Genomic DNA, 26,931 nt, shown 5'->3' with positions numbered 1-26,931 from the left:
TATCTTATCTTAAACCATGTGTCCCGCTATCTGAGGCAATCGTACAAGTGAAAATGAAAATAAACACTTTTGATACCTCTCAGAGAAAAATACATTTTTAAATAGTCATATTAAAATGAAATTTTAATAGTATGTAACACTATAACTTAAAATAAATCATTTTTTAAAGTTTGTTGATAAAAACAAATTTTATTTTATTTTACGGCCGTCCTGATTGTTAGTTTACGACTGTCAATATTCAACTCCATAGCCGTGTAATTTTGAACCCAAACGAGAAGACAAGGGAACTCCCTGTTAAGGCATTAGGAAAAACTAACCTTCGTGGAGGATTTTTAGATGGAACTAATTCCTCCTCTCCCATTTACGTTACAAGGAGATTAAAACCATTACTATCTACCACGGTTAGCCCGACGATTCTAACATATGAGCCGTCTACCCTTGAGGATATTTTACATTAATACCGAGGATGGTGCAAGCAGGGTGCGGAATTTGTATCAACCAGTCACCAACTGGGATTCGGACCCGGGTCACCTCATTCGGAAGCGCTCTATCCTATTATAACAGTCGGTGAACAGTCGATCCAATTCTTTGGGTTTACGACTACTAATGTTCAATTCCGCAGCCTTGTAATTTTGAACCCAATCCAGAGGACAAGAGAACTCCTGGATCAAGTATTGAGAGAAATCTGCCTTCGTGGAGGACTTTTTGATGGAACTAACCCGCATTTGCGTTACATGGAGAGGAAGACCACGATAACCTCCCACAGTTAGCCTGACGGCAAAGGGACTTTAACCCATGATCCGTCTACCACTGAGGATATTTCACGTCAGTACTGTGGTCGGTGCAACTCAATGTGGATCCGTATCGACTAGCCATCGTGAGATTCGAATCCGTTTCACCTCATTGGAAGGCGAACCTTCTAACTCCTGAGCCATCGCGGCTCAGCTCTCCATCCTTAGAAAAAAGGGAGGAAAAAAAAAGACACAATTACACGAAGTAGATTCGGTACCAAGTAATTCGGATAAACGAAGGTCTACTGTAATTAATGATTAAGTTAAACATAAACGAATAGGAAAATAAGCATACTGGTTCCTAAACCAGACGGGAAAAAAATTACCTTCATTTTTTTTTTAAAATACGAACAGGTTAGTAAAACAAACTGATACTTCATTGCGATAAAAAAAAAATTGTTTATAAAATAGCATATTCCTACACACTGATAAAAATATCTTTATCAACAAAGGAAAAGCAGTATTCAATGAATTTGCTTATCAAAACGAAAATAGTTCCTGCTATGTAAAATGACGGCGTTGACCTCAGACTGAATTACCTATTTTACCTTATTATTCAATTTTTCATAACAAGTCGCTGCTCTAGAAATACAGCTTCCTGCTTTTCGGAAATGGGTAGAAGGAAATGAAATGCTTATGTAAATGTTTTTGAAAGTATAATATACAGTTTCAACAATTTAAAAATTCATACCAGTATCAAACTACAATATAAGAATGTTTAATTTACACAAAAATATTTTAAATCTTTTCGATAATTCAGAGTTTAACATTTCGGAAAAATTAACTTTGAACAGGTTTCAAAATTAATTTTTCATAGCTGTAACACGAAGGGAAAAAAAATTTGAGTAGCTTTTACGAAATAATATAAAATTCATGCTAAATATTATGCAACATCTACAATATGAATTTTAGAGCTTTTTATAGTTAAAATAAAATGAAAAACTAAATTAAGAGTCGCAATGTCTATTTACAATTGACATTAAATGGACTTGAATATAAAATTATTTTATTATGTTTATGGTATATTTGATTGAATTCATAATTTTAAATAGTGATAGAGATAAAATTCATTTTAAATAAGTATCATAACACATTCTTAAATTATTTTTAAAAAATATAAAAATTTCTGAATAAATAAAAACTTAAATATTTAAATCATTTAAAAATGAACTAGAGCAGGGGTGGCGAACCTTTATACACCAACGTGCCATTTTTTCTAAAAAATTGTTTAATGAGGTCATAGACGTGCCGTCAAATAATTTTGACTTCGTAATTATTGGGAAAATAATAATACTAAATACTATCAACTCAAAACTCCTTATTTACATTGGGGGGGGGGGAACATTTTGCAATGTCTCAGTTATACGCGTAATTCAACTTAAAGTAACATCAGTGTGACTTCTGCTGTTGCAGATTAGATGACAAATAACTTATATTAGGTTGTAAGATGTTAAGTTTAAGCAGAACTGTTAATTTTTTTTGCTAGTTATTTATTGTTAGCTTGTTTTTTATGGTTATTAATTGTTTTTTTAGCATTAATTGTACATTTTTTATTAATAATTGTTTATTATTTTGTGTGTTTTTATTTAATTGTTACATATGCTTCATAGTGTAACAACATTTGTGTAATAACAATTCATAGTGTAATAACAAATGTGATCGGTGGCGTGCCCAAAATATTGTGTCAGGTGCCATAAATGGCACGCGTGCCATTGGTTCGCCATCCCTGAACTACAGTATCAAATATATTAGCATAAACGAGACTATTTAACAGTAATTCTTTTAAATATTCGAGCAAATGAACTGAGTAAAATTCTTTTTAATATATAAGAATTTATTTATCCAAAACTTTCCCAATTTTAGATAATTTTCTAAAATACACAAAATCAGGGAGAATAATTCATTAAACCGAAAAAACATTGTAATCTACTGGAAAAGCAGCTAAGCAAGCAGCTACGCTTTATCAGACATTCAGAAAAACTCGGTTTAAGCGAAGAGTATAAAAAAGGAGTCAGTTTGTCAGTCCGTCAGTTTGTTTTCCTGAGTGTTTGGCAGATAAAATTCAGGAATTGTTTTTGGCGGTAGTTTTAAAAATAAACTAGAACAAAAAAAAAACCTTGATATATTCTCGGTTAATGCGGAAATTCGGATAATCGGGACTCTACTGTGTGTACTATGATAATAGCAAATCTTATTAAATCAGGTTAAAAATGTGAGAATCTTTCAATTTCCTAAAAATAATCATAAATATTTTTTTAAATATTTTTTAACATTGAAAACTTCATAACCGATTAATCTCTTCGGTTGCTTCTATTTCTAATCCACCTAATTTTAAATACACTGTTTCGGAAAAAATACATTTAAAGTTTAAATAAGGCTGATACAAAGTAAGGTTTAAAGAAAAGTTCGTCGGCAAATAAGGTACATAAATATTTAACTTTTCTCAAGCTACAAAATGTCGTTCGTTACTCTTTAGATTTTAAAACATAATCTAAGCAAACTAAAAAATTCGAGTTTTGAAATTTAGGCAACGAGTTTTGAAGACGTTAAAATATTATGTAAGAAACTAAGCGGGAGGGGGTTAGCGATTTGTTTCTTTTTGCTGACGTGAACTGTGCTTATGAAAGACATCAAATTTCTTTTTTCCGAAATCTCTTCTTAATTCAAAAAATAATTGAATTTGGTCAAAAAATTAGAATTTTAAAAAAAAAGAAAAAAAAAACTTCCGCAAACATGAGGGAGAGAGGATTGTTTGCAATTAGTTTATTTTTACTCTTGATTTAAAGTAAAAAATTTTCAAAATCAGTAAAATAATTATTTTTATAATACTTTTTTGTAACATTTTCTTATCATTCTTTCTTTATAAATAAGTAAACAAACAATCACAATTATTAAGGTTACAAATGTCATTAAACCACGCAATCACGATAACAATTCATATAGTCACAAATGTCATTAAATCACATTCACATTTAAACCAAAATTAAATGAAATAACGTGTAAATGAAATAATGTTTTAACCTGAGCTGCAAGATTTGTTTTTGTAAAATAGCGTGACAAGAAGGGGGGGGGGTAGGGGTATGATGAAATGTGACACTTGGGATCAAAGGGAGGAGAGGGACTAATTATTAAAAAAGTGTCACACTTTCCATGGACTGACTGCCTCTTAGTACTACTTGTACTTTTCTTATAAATATTTTTTTAGGATTTTCTTTTCAACCCGTATCCCTTTGAGCGATCAATTTTAAACAAATCAAGTTTTACTTAAAAATTTCATTCGTTTCTAAAACATACAAAATAAAAATAACAATCGACATGCTCCAAGCTTTCAAAAATAGGTGTCCATTTTTAAGACTTACCACATGTGAAAAAAAAAATGAGATTTGAAACATAAAACGAAAAGTTGCCAAAGAAAAATGGAAAAATAAAGGTGAGAAACAAAACTAGAAAAACCCACAGAGGCCGAAAAAGAAAAAGATGAAAAACAGAACAAGAAAAATCACAGAAGCCGAGAGGGGCAAATCAGGGTAAAATGCATCTCCATGCGCTACGAAAAGGTTGTGATTTTTCTTCAACATTATTTTTCTTGTTCTATTACCTTTATTTTTCCTTTTTCCCGTTGGCAACTTAACATTTTATATTTCAAATCTCTTTTGTTTCTTCTCCTTCACATCTGGCCAGTTTTGAAAATGGGCGCCTATTTTTGAGCGCTTGAAACATATCGACGGCTTTTTTCCTATTTGTATGTTATTGTACCAAATGAAGTTTTTAAACCAAGTAATATCTTTCTCCTTCGATTTATAGGGACAATGCATTTAATTTATTATCAAATCAACTTTTAAATGTAGTAATAAATTTAATTTCCGGACTTAAAGAAAAAATAGCATCTGGCGAACCTTAATGAAAAGCTATTTAAAATTAACGACAGCTACATAAAGAGTTAAGTTAACCTTAATGACCCACGATGAACTCCTAATAAATAGCTTTTAAAAAATTTGACAAGCTGTCGTTCTTCCAAGACAACCCAATGTGAAATCTTGAATGAAGCGGAAGATGGAAAAAAAATAGCATTGAAGAAGAGATGGTTCAGGAAATAAGATTCCTATAGAGATTTACGCTAGACAACACGTCTTCTTCGATGAAATGCTAGAACAAAAGAACTATTCTGCATTATGCCAAGAAGAGAATTATGAAAAACACACGTCCCTTGTCAAATCTTGGTGCAGGAAGCTGACTGGGAAGTGAAAGAATTTCGAAGAAATTCATTCAGAAAGAAGGACATGGGATAATAAAAAAAATGCAACGCTTAGACAAAATATGGGAAAAAAAGTACTGGAAAAGTAATTCAAAGTGTTTTGCATTTTAAATTATATTCTGTTTTACAATATATTCTACATTCTTATATTCATTCTACAATGAAAAAGTTTCAAGCCATTATTATTTACGTACAGCAAAGATTGCCAACTGGTGGTTTTAAGTCCTTAAGTAATTTGCGAAACAGGTCTTAATCAAACAAAAATTATTTGTGACATAAAAAAAAAAAATCATATATAGATATATATATTCTGACACACTAATTACAAGCAAAAATATATTGGTGCTTTTTAATTATATAAAAAAATCTAATAGTTAATAGTAATAAATAAAACAATATAAGAGTTAATAGTAAATAAAAGAATCTAACAGTTAATAAAAAAAATCTTATATTTTTAGAATTATATTTGTACTAAAATATAAAATCCAAAAAAAGTAGTTCGAAAAAAAAAAAGATTTCGCTCATATTCAAAACTTAATAATTAATTGATTTTGCAAAGTAAAGAAATTTCAATGATAAATAACTGTTTTCTCTTAGATCTAAAAAACTGCAAGTAAGTGCACACTTGAAAAATTATTGTTTGGAAGTGAGTCGTGTTTGGACGATTTTTTAACGCAGAAAAAGATACATAAATATAATATTTCTCACTTAATTTGCCTTAAAATACCAGGGGTCTGTCTAGGCTTTTCTGAGAGGTACCTATTTTGTGAAAATTTAGACATAATTTGTGAAAAATTAAAAATTATATTAAAAAATCAACACAAAAATATGGATTTATCGTTTCTTAAGGGATCCAAAAATAAAATTTTAAGAGAAAGTATTTTGTGAAACAACCGTTTTCCCTAAAATTGAATTTGTGAAACTACCGTTTTTCCTAAAGTTGAATTTGTGAAGGTACCGCTAAACGGTAGTAAATTCGGCCTGGACAGATCAGTGAATACAAAATAATAAAAAATATGTTTACTAAAAATTTTGCATCAAAGGGTTAAAGAAACATATTTTAGAACATATTTCAAATTCAGAATTTTACTTGAAACTCCTTGCAAAAATAAATAAATAATGAAGTATGAATGAATAAATAATAACCCCCTAATTTAATAATAATTAGAATAAAATTAATGTAATAATAATATAATAATAATTAGAATAAAATTAATGTAATAATAATATAATAATAATTAGAATAAAATTAATGTAATAATAATATAATAATAATATAATAATATTAATATAATAATAATATTATTATAATAATAATAATATAATAATAATATAATAATAATAATAATAATATAATACAATAATAATTTAATAATAATAATAAAATAATACAATAATTATATAATAATACAATAATAATAATATAATACAATAATAATAATACAATAATAATATAATAATACAATAATAATAATGCAATAATAATAAAATAATAATACAATAATAATGCAATAATAATAAAATAATAATACAATAATAATAATATAATAATAATTCAATAATAATAATATAGTGCGTAACTAAATAATAATAAATTTTTGATTAAAAATTACAGCAAAATTGCAAAAACACAAAATGGAGTAGGATTTTTTTTTTAAATCAAAAGTATGAAAAGAAAAAAAAAAATCCTACAACAGTTAAAAGACGCATACACAGTAAATGACAGTAATACTGCAAAGCAATACGTAGGATAGAGCAGTGGGTCTGTAGTTAAAATGTTTGCTTCCAACAAGTCCGAATTTTTCTGAGGGCAGAGAAAGCAGACAACAGCTGAACTAGGTTAAGACTTAATGTTATACAAATAAAATTAGGAAAACCACTTAATAGAAAGAAGAATAAGTCTAGAAAAATATTTACAATTAGACGCTATTTGAAAAGCAGTGCAATTGAATAAATAAAGAATAAGACGTCAAACAGACAAGAGTTTCAAACAAGACTCCGGTCTAGCAGACATAAAAATAAAAAAAAACTCGTGATAAATAACCGATTTTAACTAATAGATTCTTAAATATCATATCACAATAAACTCAATGGCGCAATAAAATATACTCATTTTTGTTTTTATTTCAAAATTCATATATGTTAGTTTTTTTTTAATGAATTATGCAATACTTTATTTCCCATTCCTTTTATTAAACACATTTGAATGTATTAGATAAAAAAATACCATGTGTACGATTTTACAACAATTAATGCGACCAGCACATGGATCTTTTTCATAATTTGGAGACTCTGACCGGATTCCGAATTTACTAGCTACCCACAAGACGGTGTAACAATTTTTGACTTTTTATAACTATAGCTTTTATAGCCTAAGATAAATGTTACAATAGCCATACTTCACAGCAACCACGTGGAAGATTTCTCAACGATTAATATTACCAACAGATAAAAGTTCTCATAAATTTAGAAACGAATTTCACCGGATTGCAAAAAATACTCTCTCTCAGCACAAACAAAAAAAAAAAAACAAAAAAAAAAAAAAAAGGTTTAATTAGTTACCAACGAACAGATAGTGAAACAATTTCGTTGACTTTTGATAATTGAAACTTTTATAGCCTGTGGTAACAGTTACAATTGCTAATATTGTGACACTATGTAACATTGAGTTAATTTTAATTTCGATTGACGTAACGTAAAGTTTTAGATCACACATTTTGGTTGAAATGAAAAATAACAATTAAAACAAGAGGATTAAATATTTTTACATTATATTCTATATTAACACTATATTGCTCTATATTATATCGACATTAAATTATTATTAGGGACGATGACACTAACGAAGTCGCTTTTTTGGGTGTTGAACTAAACATAACATTTAGTTTTGCTGAGCAAAAACTATAAGACTTGGGAATTTGAAATTAATAAGGTTTGCAGAAAAATGTACAGGGATTTCAACGGAATAAAAAAAAAGTTAACGTTTGATAATTTGTTTGTGAGTTATTAATTCTTTTAAACTTGTCAAAATACCATACGGGCCGATCTACAGGCCGCAGGAATGCAGCTACAGAGTTGAAATTCGGCACACCGAAAGGGTCAGATTTGTTTTTGAACCTAAACCGAGTTTTTTTTTTTTTTTTTCAAAATACTAAAAAATAGCTATATTTCAAGATTATAGCGAACAAGCGTACAGACGTGTTTGCTGCAGCGAATATCAAATACTTATAAAACAAAAGAAAACGATAAAAATAAAAATGTGTTTTGATTATAATCAAGCCGCCTCAAATTTTTAGCATTGTAAACAAACGCCCGTCCCCATTAACAGTACTCCAGTAACCCAAATAAAAATCAAATATTCATTAAGAAAGAGGAAAGAAAGTGTTGAAGGGAAATTGAAGACAACAGTGCGGATAGCATAATTCACCCTCACTCCGCAACTACTAGAAAATAAATGATTTTTTGAGGATTGTTTTATTTTTATTTCTTAATTGTAAGCGCTTTTTTCCGATATGCCAAAACAACACTCCAAAATTTTATGATATGATAATATATGTGACATATATATGATAATATATATACATCTTTTAAATTAAGTTATTTTTTCACACACTAACCCAATGACCTGCGTTTTACGAGTACGTTTTACGAGTTAAAATTCATTACACTGGGGAGCAAAATTACTTGTTGCATTTATACAAATATCTGATTCGAGTAAGGGGACTTCAAATGTGAATTTTGTTTCTTTCCCAAAACTACAGATTTTTTTTTTCTAAAAAGGCTATTTTTTGTCAAAATGTGCAAGTTTAAGAAACGTTAAATATAACTGAGGGGCCACAAAATTATTATGACGAACTTCTGGGGGAGTTTGGACACGTCATTAGGATAAACACTGCTTAGGAACCCATATTCGGAAATGTCGTCGTACGCCGCTAGGGGCTATTCCTTAATTCAGAACTTTTTTCTGTGTGCATCTCAACTGGACAACTTAAGAAAGCACCACAAGCAGCATAAGATGACATTTCCGGGTATGGGTTCCTATGCAATGTTAATCCTAATGATATATCCTAACTCTCCTAGAAGTGTGTCATAATATTTTTGTGGCCTCTCTATTATATTTAACGTTTCTTAAACTTGTACATTTCGGTAAAAAAAAAAATAGACTAAAAATGTCATTAAAAAAACTGTAGCTTAGAAAGAAAACCGATGGCAGCTTTGGAATCAGCGACGTGAAAATATGCAAAACCTGTTAAAATATCTCATGCAATGGAAGAAAAAAAAATTTCCAGTGTTAAATTATAAATTTAACATTGGAAAAATATTAAATTAGAAATTTTACTGGAAATGTTAAATTGTTGTTAATTAAATTTGTAAAAAAAGCAATCGGAATCAAAATGCTATTAATTTTAACCATAAACACAATCTTGTACAAATATGTTTAATCAATGTTTATTTTAGTTAATATTAAAGCCTATTAAAATATTGATTTATAATTAACAACTGAACTATATTCCTATTATGTTCGGGGAAAAAACTGCTTCAAAGACAAGCGACTACGTTAGAAAAAAACTGCTAAAAAAATAATAAAAATTTCACAGATAATCTTTAAATGAATTAAAAAAAGAATTAAAAAATGACAGCTTGCTTTAACGTAATGATTTATTTTAAATTTAATATATATTTAAAGTATTTTAGTACGCAGAACATTGAAATGAACTTATTTAAATTTTAAATACAACATAATAAATTTCATTAGATTAAATAAACATTGGTATGCTTGCTTACACGGAAATATCAAGACTAAAAAATTTTCATAACGATTACCTTCTTAACGGCAACTTAATTTATTCATTATAGAAGAACACTAAGTTCCAAGTAATAAATCGATATGCACATTTTGTTTTATTATTCATCATAGATATTGAAGTTTTTTTTTTTTTTTTTTTTTTTTTTTTGAATCAGGATTTATGAACGTTTTAATTTTTCGTATACTAATCACTCACAAATGATTTAACTTTCCGGTAAAGCATTTTAACATTATGAGGTATGTAAACAAGACTAAAAACATGTTCCTAAAAGCTTCGCAGTTTAACCTTTTTACACTCGCTTAATCGATTTCACCAATCGAAACGGACTAAGTTTCACGCAATAAACAGTACAGCACAGTTCGTTTTATCATTCCTCATTAATATTTTCCTGTCATTACTTTTATAATTCACTTTTTCACTTATTTTTTTTTTAATTAGGATCGAACGGTATAATTTTTTATACATTAATTACTCACAGATAATTAAAATGACTTAACTTTTAATACTTAAATATATAATTAAGTTAGTAAACACTTTTATATTATATGGAATCTCAAGACTAAAAACGTGTTTATAAACACTTACCTTCGCGATTTAACCCTTTAAGGCCGGTTTAATCCTGTCAACAATCAAACGCAACAGACTAAATTTTGCGGAATAAACAAACTCGCACATTTTTTCTAATATCACATTTTATATCCATTTTTATTTTGCTAATATCACATTTTATATCCATTTTTTTCTCTAATATCACATTACATATCCATTTTTTTATATCAGTGTTATATCCATTTTTTTTATCAGTGTTATATCCATTTTTATTTAAATCAGGAAGAACTATGAACGGTATAATTTTTCATATACTTATTACTCACAGATAATGGGCGACTTCTACTATCTCTGTCCATTCCTTCTGGAATTACGGCGTGTCCATTATTAATTCCATTATTATTTACATTCTCCATTCGATCCCTCACATTATTATCGAGAATAACACCGTTCATTTCGAAGCCGTTATTCCAAAATCAAACTGGATCAAAAACCACGTGCATTTAACCAGACTTCTACAGACAGAAGGTAGAGTTTTTCCAAATTACCCTCACTGAAAGCAGAACCGTGACGAGTGAAACCCCATTGTGACGTCATCGTTACGTCACCTAACCTCTGGGCGGAGTTTCCCCAAACCAAGGCCGACTTCCCAGTGTTTTGAAAAGTTGTTCGAAGTGAAACGATAGACAAGAGTGATGAGATTGCTTTGTTTGGCTATTTAACTCTTTTTTGGCAATTTTAAGCAAAATGGTAAGATAGGAATAAAAATGTTGTATTTCTATAAAACAATTTATGTATGGCATTTATTTTCTTAACTAAAAAATCTATTTTCCAAACTAAAGAAAAAGAACAACAAAAGTATACTTAAAAATTTGTGCACGTTCTCAATGTTTTATAAGTAAAGTGCTATTTGTGAACTGCGATCCTACCAAACCGAAGACAAAAATAAAAAATTGGTGACTTGGAAAAATTGGAGCTTTTCCACGCAGACAGAAAATTTTGCAAATTTAGTTTCCAATTTGGTTTTCAGTTTCCACATACAATTTCATATTTATCCAGACTTCGTAAACTCTGCGAAGCTAATTTTTAAATTTAAAGTTTTAAAAATGTACTCATTTATAAAATTTTTAAAATTAAAAATTTAAATTTCAAATAAAAATTTAGGACTACAAATATCAGCAACATAAGACAATAGTTAATGATTTTTTCATTTTAATTCACTTAGTAAATGTTAAGATTTTGTGTTTTGTTTTCTTTTTAAAGAAGGCATTTAAAGGTAAATACAGTAAAGGTATTTAAAGGTAAATGTCCTAAAATCACAAGCCAAAATTATAAAAAACAGAAAATAACAAAAATTCATCTCCTTTTTAACATCTGTTTACCATATAAAATGTCAAAAAATTGTTCTCGTTGGTATTAGTTGTGAATCTTGATTGGTAAAGTTCTCTTGATTAGTTACATTAAAAGTAGGGGGGGGAGGAAATAAACATGGCAAAAAAAAATCACTTCCAATTATTGTAAACTTGCGCTATGAAAAACAAATAAGAGATTCATTTGTCTAAACAAAGTGAAAGTATCAATAATAATAAGGAGGGAAAAAAAAACGCAGCTAGCAAAACTAAAAATTTCTAATAATATTTCAAAACAAAGTTACTTGAATACGACCTACTTTTTACTTTTCTCAAAACAATAAATTCCAATGAATTGAATCGAAATGAATTCTACAGTTAAAAGCTACTAGTCTCCTGTTACAACAGCAAGAAATTTCTACTGAAAAAACGTCTGTAATTATTCAAATTCCAGATGATCATCGGATATGAAGCAATATCAAAATGTATGGCAATGTTTCAAAATAAGTATTTAAAAAGCAATCCATCGTTCTATAACAATTGCGAAACAAAGTGATTGAAACTAGCACACAAATATATACAAAACTTCAAAAAAAAAAAAAAATGAAACATCCTAAATAAAATTTAATACAATGACCGGATTTTCACGTACGAAGGCTTTTAAATTAAATCTTAATGGTTTGAAAGCCTCACCTTAAATATGTAAATTAATAAGTGCAGACAAGTTACGAAATCAGTTATAAAAAAGTCTTCTTAACAGCATGCCCTTTGCCGACGGATTTTTAAGCCTTAAACTAAAGCAGGAGATCAATGCAAAATTTGGACCCTTTAATGTCAATTTCACCTTTTTTTCAAATTCCACTAAATCATGAGAACTTTAGAAATTCGAAACATTTTTGTGCACAAATATATAACTTATTTATCTCAAAGATAATTTCAAGTTGAAAATAATTTTTAATAATTATTTTTCTTTAATATTAGTCGAAAAAAATTAATTGCAAGACATACTGATTTTCACATCATTTTAAAGAATGTAATTTTATATGGTAAAATACAAAATTTGACAAAATAGCAATTCGTGCATTACGTTGCACAGCAAAAAGTTGTATGACATGTTTATGGTCTGCATTATGGCTAAAGATGGTCATTTCAAAAATTTATAACTACCTTACGGGTAGTGAAGTTTTCATGTTGATTTGAAAATTGGATTGAGATATTTTAACACATTGCTGACCGATGATTAGTTGACCTGTCTTTTCACATCCAAACGTGGAGTTGACTCGTTATTGCACTTGCAATATCGGTTAGCAACGTTTGCTCAAGAAATCAATATTTAGAATGTGTTATTTTACTTCATATTCCATAATAAAATAACAGCCAAAGACATAACATAGTTTCTGTGTAAAATAACTGATCACCAAAGTGTTAATAAGCATTTAAATTATAGTATATATGTGTCTAAACACAGTGTTGATTGGTGATGAGTTACTTCAATTAATAGCATTATAGAATATTCTTAAGTTTAATTTCATTTCATTTAGAATAAATAAAGTTTGCGGGAGTTGTTTATCTAGAATGAGTTACTTAACTTCCATAATAAATTTTAAAAAATAATTAACGGTGACATATAGTTCCTGTAAAAAATTAACGATCAACAAAGTGTTATATTAAAATTATTGTGCATACATGTCTTAACACATTGTTGACTGGTGACGAATTAACTCGTCATTGCATTGATCTTTTTCTAAATAATGAAACCCAGGGGCATATGGAATATTGTAAAGTTTGATTTCATTTCATTCTGCATAAATAAAGTTTATTGGAGTTTGTTTAGAATGTTTTAATTTACTTCCATATTAAATTTCAAAATAATAGCCGATGGCATGATATTGTATCTGTGTACAGTTACTGTAAGTTTTTTCGAGTCATTCTATATAATTAAGCTATAAGCTTTCACAAAATACAAAAAAATTCGACTTTGGGAAAAACTTAGTGGTGCCCCTTTTTAAGAAAACAATTTTTTTTTAAAAAGCTAAAAAAAAATTTTTTTTAAAAAGAACCATAAACACTGAATTTTATCGATTTCGAATAAATTACTAGATTATTAAAAATATATAGTTTTAAGATTAAAACCTAATTCTTCAAAACAATACGCTTTTGTGCAATGACGCAATTTAATATATTTAAGTCAACAAACTTTTATTCCTTCAATTTATCTTGAAATCCTGTCTAGACAATAATCGAATTCTACTTTTTTCAATTTTTTTTTTAAAAAAAATACACTTTTTACTCAGAATCATCAAATATAGAAGAAAAATTTATAAGATTTTACAATAAAAATAGAAATTCTCGTATCTATGGTATTAATTTATGCTTTATTGATTAAAATATATATTTAGATATTTCGTTAGTTGCGAAGATATGGCGAAATATGCAAAAATAAAACTAACAACTTTTAACTTACAAACTAACAACAAACCCAAACTCTTAACCGTTCTTCTACCTAACTATTAGAATAATATTTTGCAGATCCGCCATATTTTAAGAGCTAGATTCCAAATCCACCGAATTAGAGGTATGCTTATCAAAAACAAAAAAAAGTACGATTTCTTTTGTCTCATTTCATACCTTAGAACAGTGTTTCCCAATAAATTTTCCCAATAAAATCAAAAAAATTTTTATTTAAAAACAAAGTTAGCCATGCAAATTTACGAAAGTTTGCGTATTTTTCTATTGGCTATTTTTTGCAGAGTTTAACAGTTAATTATTAGTAGTGTCAACTGTCAGTTGTGATTTTTAACTTTCGTGCAATTTTTTTATAGTAAAAAATACATTAATTTTCTTATTAGGGGCACACAACTTAATGAAAAATTTAGAAAGGGTACACAAAAGTCATAAGTTTGGGAAACACTGCCTTAGAATATCGTGTGCATTTATTAGCACATTTAAAGTTAAGCCCTCAAATCATTTAGATCCCAATACATATAAATCCGATTATTTGATCAAAAGTTATTAAAAGTAATTTCTTTCTCTTTGCCCTCTCTACGTCGTAGTTTTGAGTTCTTTCAGCAATAAGGGTAATTGTTAAAAAACAACACAGCTTGATTTTAAAAAAAAAAAGAAAAGAAAGAGAGAAAAAGGAAGCAAAGTAACTAAGCCAAAAACATTTTTTTTAAAGTGAAACAAAATACTTTTTTTTTGTAAAGAAAATTCGATTAATCAACACCACTTATATAAGCTTATAACAAGCCAAACAACTTTTTGAAATGAAACTAATCAAACCCAACTACGCAGTTAAACAAATTGATAGAGAAGAAGGATTGAATTATAAGAATGCGTTATAAGAACAATACTAGGAAACAAACAGATATTAATATGTTTCATAAAATGGCTTTCAAAAATAATTAACTGCAAAAGTAAGACTTATTATAAAATGTGACTTTCCCAGAATTTAAAAACTCTTTTTTAAGTATAAATGGCCCGATTTCGGGTCACAAGAATATACTCAATCCCTCCTATTTTTAAATAGTGATCATCAATGCTAAATTTCAAATTTATATTCCAAAAGAAATTGGAAAAGTGCAATTTTCTTAAAAGTTAGGCAAACACACGATCAGAGTTACATCCGGGGAAATTTGGCAACCGTAGAAATGAAGATCTTGGAGATCCAAGATTTCTGTAAAGCATCAATTAAACCACTCTTATTTATGACGGTGATGTTCAAATAAAACAAATAAACCAATTGAAATTGAGAAGTGCAAATTTCTATAGGCGGAAACAAAATGCGTTGCATTCAGAAAAGTTTGACTATCCCTCTTCAGAAGTTTCAGCGACTCAAGTTTGGGTCGCAACATTTCAATAAGGCATTATTTAAACCACTCTTATTTATGACACTGATCATCTGCATAATCAAATTCAACTCATAAACCAAATGAAATTGAGAAGGAGCGATTTTCTACAAAGCTGGGGCCGAAACATGATCCGTTACTTTCAGAGAAATTTTGTGACCTCTCTTGGATTCGAGATTGGATGGCAAGAAGGCATAATCTGAATCCCTTTTATTCATGGCGCTGATTATCTCCATCCAATTTCAACAACCATATTACCCAAGTGAAATTGAAAAGTGCAATTTTCTAAAAAGCTATATTAAAACATGATTGCAAATCGATACGGCCGGCACACATCAAATTAATTAATTGAACAAAAGAAGTTACACGCGTTCTGGTCTATTAAGTTTCCCCACGAGGCGGTTAATAGACCGAGGATATCAAAACTGCGAAAACAGATCTTTTCATCATTAGACTAAATCATTAAAAAAAAGGGTATTTTTATACCTTCCTATAACTGCAAAGATATAAAAAGGGAAGAAAAGCTTAATAAGATATCCAGCTTAAGGCCGTTCGCTCGCTCGATCGGGAGAAAAGCAACCCCCATGTTATTCTATGGACAGTTCAGTACTGCATAAAATCGTCAATTTTCAAGATAATAACATTCCGTTTTTTGGAAACGAAAGGAAATAAAAATATCTTTATTATCCTGTCTGGAATTAAATTAAAAAAAAATTTTACTATTTTTTAAATTCGAAAAACTCATTCCAACTTCCAACAGTTTTTATCCATAGTAGTTTTTCTCTCATCTAGTTCTTAAGAAGGGAAAATTAAGGTTAAATTCTTATCTTTCATTTAAAAAAAAAAGAACAGAATTATTTTTAAATTTGACCGAGAAAAATGGTACAAAGACATCACGAAATGTGAACTTTAAATCTAAGCTAACTGAGTTATTGTGCTGCCACCTACAATGAAGGCGTTGATTTACCCAATTATGCGAAGTGAAAAAAAAGCAACCCCCTTAGTCGGCTGGTCACTGATTGGTTTAAGGAATGGCGGTTCATTCGAAAAAAGTAGCCAAATTTTAGCCTCTCCTTACTGGTAGAATAAGTAATTTTCTTTACTTGTAAAAATTTCTTAGTGTTTTGCGAATTTTATTTTGGAAAACGCTTTACGTCTTCGATTCTTAAAGTTCCGGAATAAAGGATAAGAATTAATATTATGGGTATGCATTGAAATCTGGTATTATAGACATTATTCTGGTATTAAGACACTATACTTTATTATTATTATTTAGTCAGCAGTTAGTAATCCCTCACCGAGCCTCGATAGCGAACTAGGCAGCGCGTCCGTCTCATAATCAACCCCCTTCCCCTGAATGAATGATTCTGTATTTCTTTCATTAAAATATAGAAATCTACAAATCGGAAAATTTGCAGAAGTTTTTAATAAATTATTTTTGAGTTATCGGTAAAAAAATTTCACAAATTTAAAAACATAAACTGTGAAATTTTCTGATTTACTCTCAATAAATTTTATTTAAATTGAGTTTACAAAATATACATTTACCCATACATTAAAAACAGGAATTCCGGGGAAAAGTTATATGAAGCTTTATTTAGAATAAATTGATTCTCCGATTTTTACAACTTTCAGGTTATTAGCATAATACAATTTTTTTTTTAATTCAACGAATAGTAAACATTATTTTCTTCTTAAAAGTAAAAATATGTACTGTTATTAATTTTTTTATTATTCGCAATTTTTATAGCAAACTCACAAAAAAATTCAGAAAAAATATAAATTTTCTAATGGGAAATTGTGCTGATTATTTAATGGAATAATCTAATTTCGATGGAATGAGAAATTACATTATTTAATAATTCTAAATTAAACTTTTGAAACTAGATACATGAATTTGTATTCAGAAAATAACACATGATTTACCCCTTCAATAAATAATACATTTTCCTATAAATAATACATTCAATAAATAATACATTTGTTACCGGGGTAAAGTATAAAACACCGGCATTCCATGATCATAGAATGCCAGTTTTTTTTTTTTTTTTTTTTTTTGCCAAGCACGAAATATGAGAATTATTACATACTTTCCCTAGACACTATATGTAATAGCTACACATTCTATAGAATGACAAATGATATTTAGACAAAGTAAGAAAAAAAATCCTGATAAGGCTATTCTGTAAATCACGCGCATTCCTCAATAATTTAAATGTTATTTGTAAAAAATAATGAGAGTGCCATTAAATAAATGTATTCAAGATGCGTAGAGAAAATGAAAGTTGGATAAAACAAAATTTATGCCTTGAAGAATTAATCTGCTTGCTCTGATATGGTAAGCTTCAAAGACGTTTGAATTACATTTCATTACATTCGAAACGAATCATAGACATATTTTTTACTTTGCAGGTTTTTCATTACATTGAATGCTTAGAAAATGTGAGAAATAAGAGTCCTTTCAGGCACTGGCTAGTTTAGGTATAACAACGCCTTGACATTTCACAGAATGTTGACTTACAAACTTTGCCGGTAACATACATATCAAAATGGAAGAGCCGTGGTTGTTTAGGGGATAGAGTGCTCTCCTCCAAATGAGGTGATTCGATTTCGAATCCAAGTGATAGTTGGTCATACGAAATCCGCCCACGGCTCACACCGAGCGCAATGCTAATAAAAAATCAGACGGATCATGGATCCGTTAGGACTATCCGTGGTAGGTTTTCGTGGTTTTCATGTCCACCTAACGCAAAGACGTGTTAGTTCTTTCAAAACGTTCTCCACGAAGGCAAATTTTCTCCCAATACTTGATTGAAGAGTTACTTTGTCTTCTGGATTGTGTTCAAAAGTACAAGGCTACGGAGTTGGTAGTCATATGCTGGAAATTGGGTTGGCTGTTCAACGACAATTACTAAAAAAAAAAAGAAGTAAAAGAAGGGAGAAAAAAAAATTAAAATATTGGAAACCGGTAAGAAAATTATTTCTTATTTTTAATCCATAAATATCAATATATTTTCGGACAGTTATAATAAAGATACGGGACAGTTTTTTTATCCGAAAAAAATAAATGTTGATGATTATTTTGTAATCACAAATAGTGAAATCTTATTTTATTCCTTACGATCTTAATTTTTTTCCTGACAGTTGCCAGTTTTTTTAAAGAAAATAATAAAATATAGTAAATCATTATTGATAAGATTTCGGAAATAAATAATTTATACTAATACAATTTCCAGTTGTATATAATCTTTATGTCCCCTCCCCATGTATTCGCATCTCGCCACCCTCGCGCGTTTACTTTATATTTTCGAAACAGCGTAAACAGTATAAGAAACGAAAACTGAAAAGAAAAAAAAAAGAAAAGAAAAAGGAAATAAGCTAAATAATGAATATAAGAAAAACAAGAAACTGTATCCATCTCTTCCTGTTACTATGGGGTATATGCATAAAACCGGTTTTTTTCTGGCTATTCAAATGTGTAGTTGTACTAGCAGGGACTAATATAGGGAAGAAGATGATCTTTCAACTAAAATGAGATGGTGGAATACTATGAACTAAGATGCCTCGCTTGCTTAGCTTTTATGTATAATAAAACTAAAATAAGACTTTCTGATGCCTAATAAAACAACTTTTCGAAATATTAAAAAAATCAGATTGTTTTATAACAGAAGTTTAATTATATTAGTATGTATACGATTGTTATTTCATATGATAATCAACGTTATTGACATGATTCACAAGCTTTTCACTTATTGTTTTCGAATAAGGTATTCAAAAACATTATTCTTGGTTCCTAATTTTTTACCGGTCCCTCAAATCTCTAAAAGCTTTAAACTTTATTAATATATATGAGAAAACGCATGACTTTAACACTTCAAAAGTTCTAAAATAATTTTCTAAGTATTCCTTGAAAAATATGAAAAAATGCATTAGTAGTGGATTGTTTCGATTATTTTGACCGATTATTATACATACATACAACCATATCTATCAGCAACTGAAATGTCGATAAACTAATACCCCTGCTTCGTTTTCTAATAACCATTTAATTTCTAGTAAATCCTTTTTTCATACAATAACTTTAAACTACCAAGGATTGCCAAATATTTTGATAACATATTCATATTTTTAAATATTGTGAGTACATTTCTTACAATAAAGATTTTAAATTTGAAGAAATTTTAAATGAGCATGCCGAAAATATTTGTATGCCATTTACTACGCTCAGCGATTTGTTTTCAATTTATATAACAGACATTCAATACTTTTACAAGTAGTGGAGAATCGACTAATATTAAGTTAATCATGATAGATTAAATTAGTTTGTAAATACGTATTTTAATCAGAAATTATATAGCAAATTTTTTATAAAATCAATGTTAGACTTATTTTAATTAGTTATAACTTTTAAAGTCTCTTATCATTTCGAAGCTAATTAATCTAAAACAATAAACCAGAATTCAATGGAACTCCTGGATCCAGCATTGAAACAAACTAACCTTCGTAGCTTCATTAAACTAATAACCGGCATTCACATTACATGGCGAAGAAAACCACAAAAATCTCCCACATTTCGCTCAACTGAAAATGGAATTCTAACCCTGATGGAATTCTAACTTCGTATCAACCAGTCACCTCCTGGCTCGAACCTGGATCTCCAAATTGGAAAGCGTATGCCTTATCCCCTTGGCCTCCGTAGCTCTCTTTATAATTATTTTATTTAATTTTATAACCGGTGTTGAAAAGCCGACCTAGTTCTCAGTCTGCAACTATCATTGTTCAATTTAATAGTCTTGTAATTTTGAACCTAACCCAGAAGACAAGAGAACTCTTAGATCAAGCATTGCGAGAAACTAGTCTCCGTGAAAGGTGTTTTAATGGTACTAATTTGCGCTTACTGTACATAGAGAGAAAAACCACGAAAACTTCTTACGGTTAGCTCAACTGCAAGGGGACTCTAACCCAGGGTCCGTCCACCACTGGATATATTTTAAAACAGTACTGCGGTTGGAGAGTCGCCAGGTGCAAAATTCATATCTACCAGCCATCGCTGAGATTCGAAATTGGTTCTCCTCATTTGGGAGGCGAGCTTTTTATCCTGAGCTACCACTGATCTTTTGTAATTATATTTTATAACCATCGTTGAACAATTGACCCAATTTTAAATTTACGACTACTAATGTTTAACTCCATAGCCTTGTAATTTGAACCAATCCAAAAGACAAGGAGACTCCTGAAGGACTTCCGAATCGACAGATTTAACGTGACATGAGCTCAGTGCCCTACCAACCAGGCTATCCTGGCCCCTTTAATCATTCTGGGAATTTTTTTGATTCAATTACTTATGTATTTGTTTTTAAGAAAAATGCGTTTCTGAGTTATGTCTAAAGAATAAAGTACTCACAGCATCCCTTGTGCACACAATATATATATATATATATATATATATATATATAATATAGTATTTTTTATTAGCATTTAGGATTATCATGATTAAGGTATTTACCCAGATCCCCTGTTTTAATTATATTATTCAAAAACTTTAAAAACTAAATTCGATATAATAGCTTTAAGTTATTTATTTTTTAGAGTGAAAAGTTATACATAATATAATTCATGTTTTTCACTCTTTGAAGCAGAATAAATTAAACTATCATTGAAAATAGTTAGCTTCTTCACAGATTCTACAATGCATTTTTAGAAAATTGGGAGTACATCCTTCTGTTTGCAGTCGCTCTCCAAATACTCGCACTCCGGAACTACTCAATTACTCGTGATATTGTTCTAATTCACTTTTTTCACTAATACCCCAGTTTTTATAGTTTAATTTCTTTTGCACTAAATTTTAAATGTATTGTTGACTGTTGTCATCGGAAATAAACGCTGCTGATAGTCTATATATAGGATATTATCACATATCGAGCAATATATTACATATTAACACATACCGAGAAACATATTATATATTAACACATATCGAGTAATATATTATATATTAACACATACCGAGCAATATATCATATATTAACACATATCGAGCAATACATTATATATTGTGATAATATGAATTACTAGAAGGCTTTGTTTCATACTCGATTCGTTCTCCAATCCTCGCAATTGCCTGTTATTTTTAGCATCCTAACGAAATTAAATACTTAATAACCCCTCAATATATATTGAGGGGATAGTATACTATTTTTTGAGGGGATATTAAGTATTTAATTTCGTTAGGATGTTATCGAATTAGGAATACTTCAGTGACCCAATCTGTCATCTTGATTAAATAATATAACTAAAGATGAAAAGGGACAATGACTTGATTTAAGAACTTCACTTAGATATTATCCGAGATTTTGATTTCAAATACTCTATAACGCATTTATTGGATTTTATTAGTTAAAACACTATGGCATAATAAACATGTAGTTGAGATAAATATCTTCGTTTGTTTTCAACTCTTTCATCCCTTTTCTACATCTTATACATTTTGTAATTAAATGGATTGTAATTAAATATCAAGAGCAGATTAGCTTGTTTTATTGTAAATGTCTACTAGTTTTAATGTTTATTAGGTGAGAGTAATTGCATTAATCATGGAATTTCTTTATGTATGTCATATATTTGGATTAAAAAGTAAATTTAATTAATTTTTAATTTTTTTTTACAAAATTTGAAGAAAAAAGTATTAAAAATTAATTTTAATAAGTATGCTTTTCATGCTAAAGCATTGAGGAGAAAATAAAAGTAATAATTTAAACAAATTATAATGTAAAATAAACTGAAAATAATAAAATATTAATAATAAAATAAACTAATTTTATAAAAATAATATTATAAATTATGAAAGCATTAAAAAATTTTAAAAAAATTACTATGGATAATCATTAAAATAATTATTTTTATTCCCTACAAGCTCATGGTTCTGATTGAGGCTGGTTTCCAAAAGCCTTGGCATTTGTTTGGAGACAATTCTTAGGGATTGAGGGGTCGGGGCTCAAGAACCAGTTTTACTCTCCCCTCAACTAGAAGGAGGAGGGAGTGTTACTTCCGCGTCATTGTAAATAGTCTGAGAATAAAATAATAAAGAAAAGAGGATACCCTTTTACTACCCGCTAAACATTTTTGTTTGGAAAAGTATGCATGGAATACGTAGAGTTTGTTTAAAATACGTTATTATCAAAATGATAATATTATATCTAATAAAAAGAGATAAATTGAAAACTGCCGAGATCTGTACTTGGGTATTAATAAAGCATGATTTCGTTAGAGGAAATGACTTGAATGTTTCTCATCTAGTTTTTATGATATATTTTACTTTGTATAAACTGCTTTACTTATTCATTTGCTTTGTGAAGCACTTAAATCAAACACTTTTTAACCCACCTCATCAAAAATTCTTTAATTTGTACAAAGATTTCTGTTTTATTTGAAAACTATGTAGACTCAGTGGTTCTTACTTCTTCTGTGTCGCGAATTATGGGATGCGTTAAAATTTTTGTAATAAAAATAAAATTAAAAAAATTAAAATGAAAGAAAATTTTTAATTTTCGGTTTTAAGGTTGACTACCGCGATAGTGTACTCGTTTCAGTAAATAAATGTTCGGCTTTTGCCTAATGAAACGAAGCAATGTGTTATAAAAAGCGAGACTCGCTTAACAGTTTTGCTTGCTTTTTTTCATCTATTTTCATCTACAAAATTAAAGTATCTATACCTGAATGCAGAAAAGTTTATAAAATTATTAATTTAAAGTTAAAGGAAATTAATTGTACTTAATTTTGAAATGATATATTAAAATATTTTTTTTACTACTATTTTTTAAGACCCAGCATATAATAAAATTAACATAACTCTCATGTTAAAACATCATCCTCTAACTCGTTGTTACAAGTATTTTTGAAGAATCCAATTCAAAAGCTAGAGTAAGTATATAATTTTGTTAGCCAGGACCTCTCGAACCAGTTAGATATATAGATTTTTTTTTTCTTTTACTTGCTTTTTGTTTTGCTCGTAAACTTATTAATGTTTACATTTGACAGTATATGCTACCTTTTATTCATTTACTAAAGTACCACCTGTGATTTTCAAAAATTCTAGAGGTCTCTGATTAATTGCTTGTTCTTTGATTTTTGTCAATTGTAATTTAATGGTAACTATACGTTAGTTCTGTTTAAAAATTTTTAAAGCAAAATTCTTGTCTTAGAATTGCAGCACTATTTCAAATGATAAAGATAGCTTTAACAAAAAAAAAAAAACAAAAAAAAAATCTAGTATAACGGTTTATAACTGATAACATGTAAAAAACTAGTCTATAGTATTGTTATTACACATTGTTTTATAAAATATACGGAGCACACATTTAAGAAATTGCGCTATTTATCTTTTATATTTTATTTAAACTTGGATTTTATGAATTATAATTTTGTTTAGACATTGTAAAAATATTAATTTCACATTATGTTGTATTTTCTTTTAATCCTTAAATGACTACTGTGTTATTTTAAAGTTACTTACTTTTTTTTCAAATAAAAATTTTTGCATACATTAAAATTAAATTTTTGAAAGTTCATAATTTAATTTTTCAGTTGTATTTTTTTAGATCTATTGAAACTCCAAGAGAATGTAGAAAAAGACATTAAGATTTATTCGTCGTGAATCATGAAAAATACAGTTTTCACATTTTTCAATAACATCAGAAATATAAAATAAACCTTTGAATATACCTTTAGGATCACCATTAAATGCAAGTTAATTGTCCCCGGTTTGGTAAAACCCTTGCGCATTTTAATTAAGTAAAATATGGTCTGAAATATTCGGAGATGTAATGACTATATACACGCTATATTACATAGTTACGTGAGTGAAAGAAAATTCAAAATGATGTCGAGACTGTAATACTTATTTACTGTTGGGGATACGCAGAAAGAAGATTAAAAGACCCAAAACAATTCATACAAAATTATTGTTAGTTAGACTATTAATATTTATAATATAAATCTTTTTCTAGAGCAGAGTAAATGTTTTAAGGCATTCCTAATATGAAGGAATAAAAGACAGTGTCATACATTATTTTAAATTTTATTTGATATTACCAATATTTGGAATGATGAAGAAATATGAATGGTGTAAAAATAATTAAATAAATAAGAGGAGTAACAAGGAATCACACTACCTCCGTTTTATACACCAAAAATAGTGAAAAAGTAATAAGCGTAGTTGCGTGATCTATTTTTGGCGCACCCTTTAAATATTGAGTTTTGCCAAAAAATGTAACCCGGACTTCCACGGTCGCTCAGTATATCTCCACCCCCTATGTCCACTAATGTCCACGCCTATTCCTCCCATTCTCCCACCCACAGCTCCTTCAATTTGACTTGTCTTTCAGCGTAGAAAGGGCCTTAAGTTGATATCGAGGAGAACAGAATACAGATCTCGAAATCAAGCTTGGTTGGTTGGTCAAGTTGGTTGAAATCAAGCTATAACTTGGTTGGGGAAAAACTTGGAACGAAATCTGATATTAATTGCATCATTATCACAAAATAAAAGAACAAGAATTTAGTGTCTCATCATAACAAAAAACTGATTATCTATATATATGTAGCTGCCAATATGGATTTGAAAAAATCCAGTAGATTTTACAAAATAATATAAATTTCATGATAATTTTCGCATAATGTACTAAATATTTTACGGTGAATTTTCGGGATTTTTAAAGTCATCAAAATAGAAAAATTGCAATATTCTCCAGTTATGATTGACATTTAAAAAAAAACTTGAAATGTTTATGTATTATGTTTACTCATAACTTTGAATAGTAATAGGCATTTAATTCATCAAAGATAGTTAAAAGATTTTTTTATTTAAGAAGGGAGTTCTGAACATTTTAGAACAAAAAAAAGGTTCAAACTGATTTAACTGATTTATATAAATGCGGTTTTGTAACACAAGTGGCGCCTGAAATAAATATAAAATATTTTGTAAATGTGTGGGTTTATGCCTGAAATAACCTTATCTCAAATGTGAGTAAAATTTTATTCACAAAATTTCAAAACATAAATGTCGCAGTCACAGACAATTACTGAATCGAAGAAATAAATCGAGAAAGGATATTCAATTTTCTCTTAGCAAACTAAATTTAAATACGAGGTAAATGAGAAACAACCAGACCATTTAAATCTTGAAAATAAACACTCAGTCTAGTAAAATTCGACCTTTTCTTCTGAAAAATTAATACCCCAGATTTTTCACCATAGAAAGCTTTATGTCTTCATAAATAATGCTTGTAAATTACCCGTGAATATAATAGGAATTAAACACAACCAAGAATAGGACATTATCTCTAACAAAAGCTTACAAAGTATTTAATAGAGAAAATTGTACTAAAAAAACGAAGATGATATTTTGCAAGATATCCCATATGTACAAAATAGCTCATTTAATACTGACCTCGATTTATCGAGGATTGATAAATTTAGTTAAACGTTAAAAAAGCATATTCCATAAAACCCAATTATTACGAGAATCACATGGATTTAACTAGGAATTCTTCAAAAACTTCATGATAATTGTTATTTCAAAGCTGTAAGAAACAAAGAATTCGACTATAGATGGAAAATTTCAGTTCCTTCGAAAGGATTTAAAACACTTTTTTAATTGGTTCGAAAATTTTATGTAGATAAATAATGAAATAACAAAGAAGCTCCTGATATGTTTTGTCAAGAATCGTGCAACCAGTTGAAATCACGGAGATATATAGCGATAATGGTTGATATGAAATTATGGATGACTATCAAGATGTTGCTGTAAAAACCATTTAATAGATTACATACTAACTGTTGCTCGTAAATCTGCATGCATGTTGCATAAAACACAGAATCTGACAGTTATGAATGAAATATTAAACAACCTATCCCATCCAAAGAATGGGATAGGACGCGAAATTGCAAACTTCTCTGGAATTAATGAATGTAAATATTCCGAGACTTTCGTGTTTTACCAGTCAAACGAATTCTGGCTCTCAATCGCAAAATTATTTTTACTTTATAACAATTAAATCAAGGTAAATAAATAATAAATAAAAATTAAACTGTTTTTAAATATTTTGTAAGTCATTTTTGTATAGCTTTTTAGTTAATTTGGAAAATTTCGGCAAATCTGGTTTAACGTGCACCGTATTACGGTATCTGTAACTGCATCGTAACTTAATTTATATTTTAATGCAACTTATTTAATTTTTTATTTTATTTTATAACCGTCGTTGAACAACCGAATATGCACTTATTCGGGTTTAGGACTACTAATGTTCAACGCCGTAGCTAGCCTTGTAATTTTAA

At 28.8% G+C, this 26,931-nt stretch overlaps 1 protein-coding gene and 1 long non-coding RNA gene across 7 annotated transcripts in view; one reads left to right on the top strand and one right to left on the bottom strand.

Annotated features, from left to right (window-relative positions):
* Positions 1-26,931, bottom strand: part of LOC107451281 (adenosylhomocysteinase-like 1) — a 249,994-nt gene that overhangs the window by 158,165 nt on the left and 64,898 nt on the right. Inside the window, exon 1 of one of the 6 annotated variants that reach the window (XM_087151582.1) lies at positions 10,730-10,989. The exons of the other annotated variants lie outside the window; for them this stretch is intronic. Within the exon in view, the coding sequence (XP_087007708.1) occupies positions 10,730-10,858 (129 nt within the window). The 5' untranslated portion in view covers positions 10,859-10,989. Of the gene's footprint in view, positions 1-10,729; positions 10,990-26,931 lie in introns of those variants that run through there. 6 annotated transcript variants of the gene reach the window in all.
* Positions 24,871-26,931, top strand: part of LOC147803964 (uncharacterized) — a 323,077-nt gene continuing 321,016 nt past the window's right edge. Inside the window, exon 1 of the long non-coding RNA XR_015429157.1 lies at positions 24,871-25,000. This is a non-coding gene — a long non-coding RNA (uncharacterized LOC147803964). The remainder of the gene's footprint in view (positions 25,001-26,931) is intronic.

This window comes from Parasteatoda tepidariorum, chromosome 9 (genome assembly GCF_982258835.1).
Source record: "Parasteatoda tepidariorum strain Cologne lab strain chromosome 9, Ptep-v5.0, whole genome shotgun sequence".
Taxonomy (NCBI): domain Eukaryota; kingdom Metazoa; phylum Arthropoda; class Arachnida; order Araneae; family Theridiidae; genus Parasteatoda; species Parasteatoda tepidariorum.
This window is presented reverse-complemented; position numbering and strand designations above follow the sequence as displayed.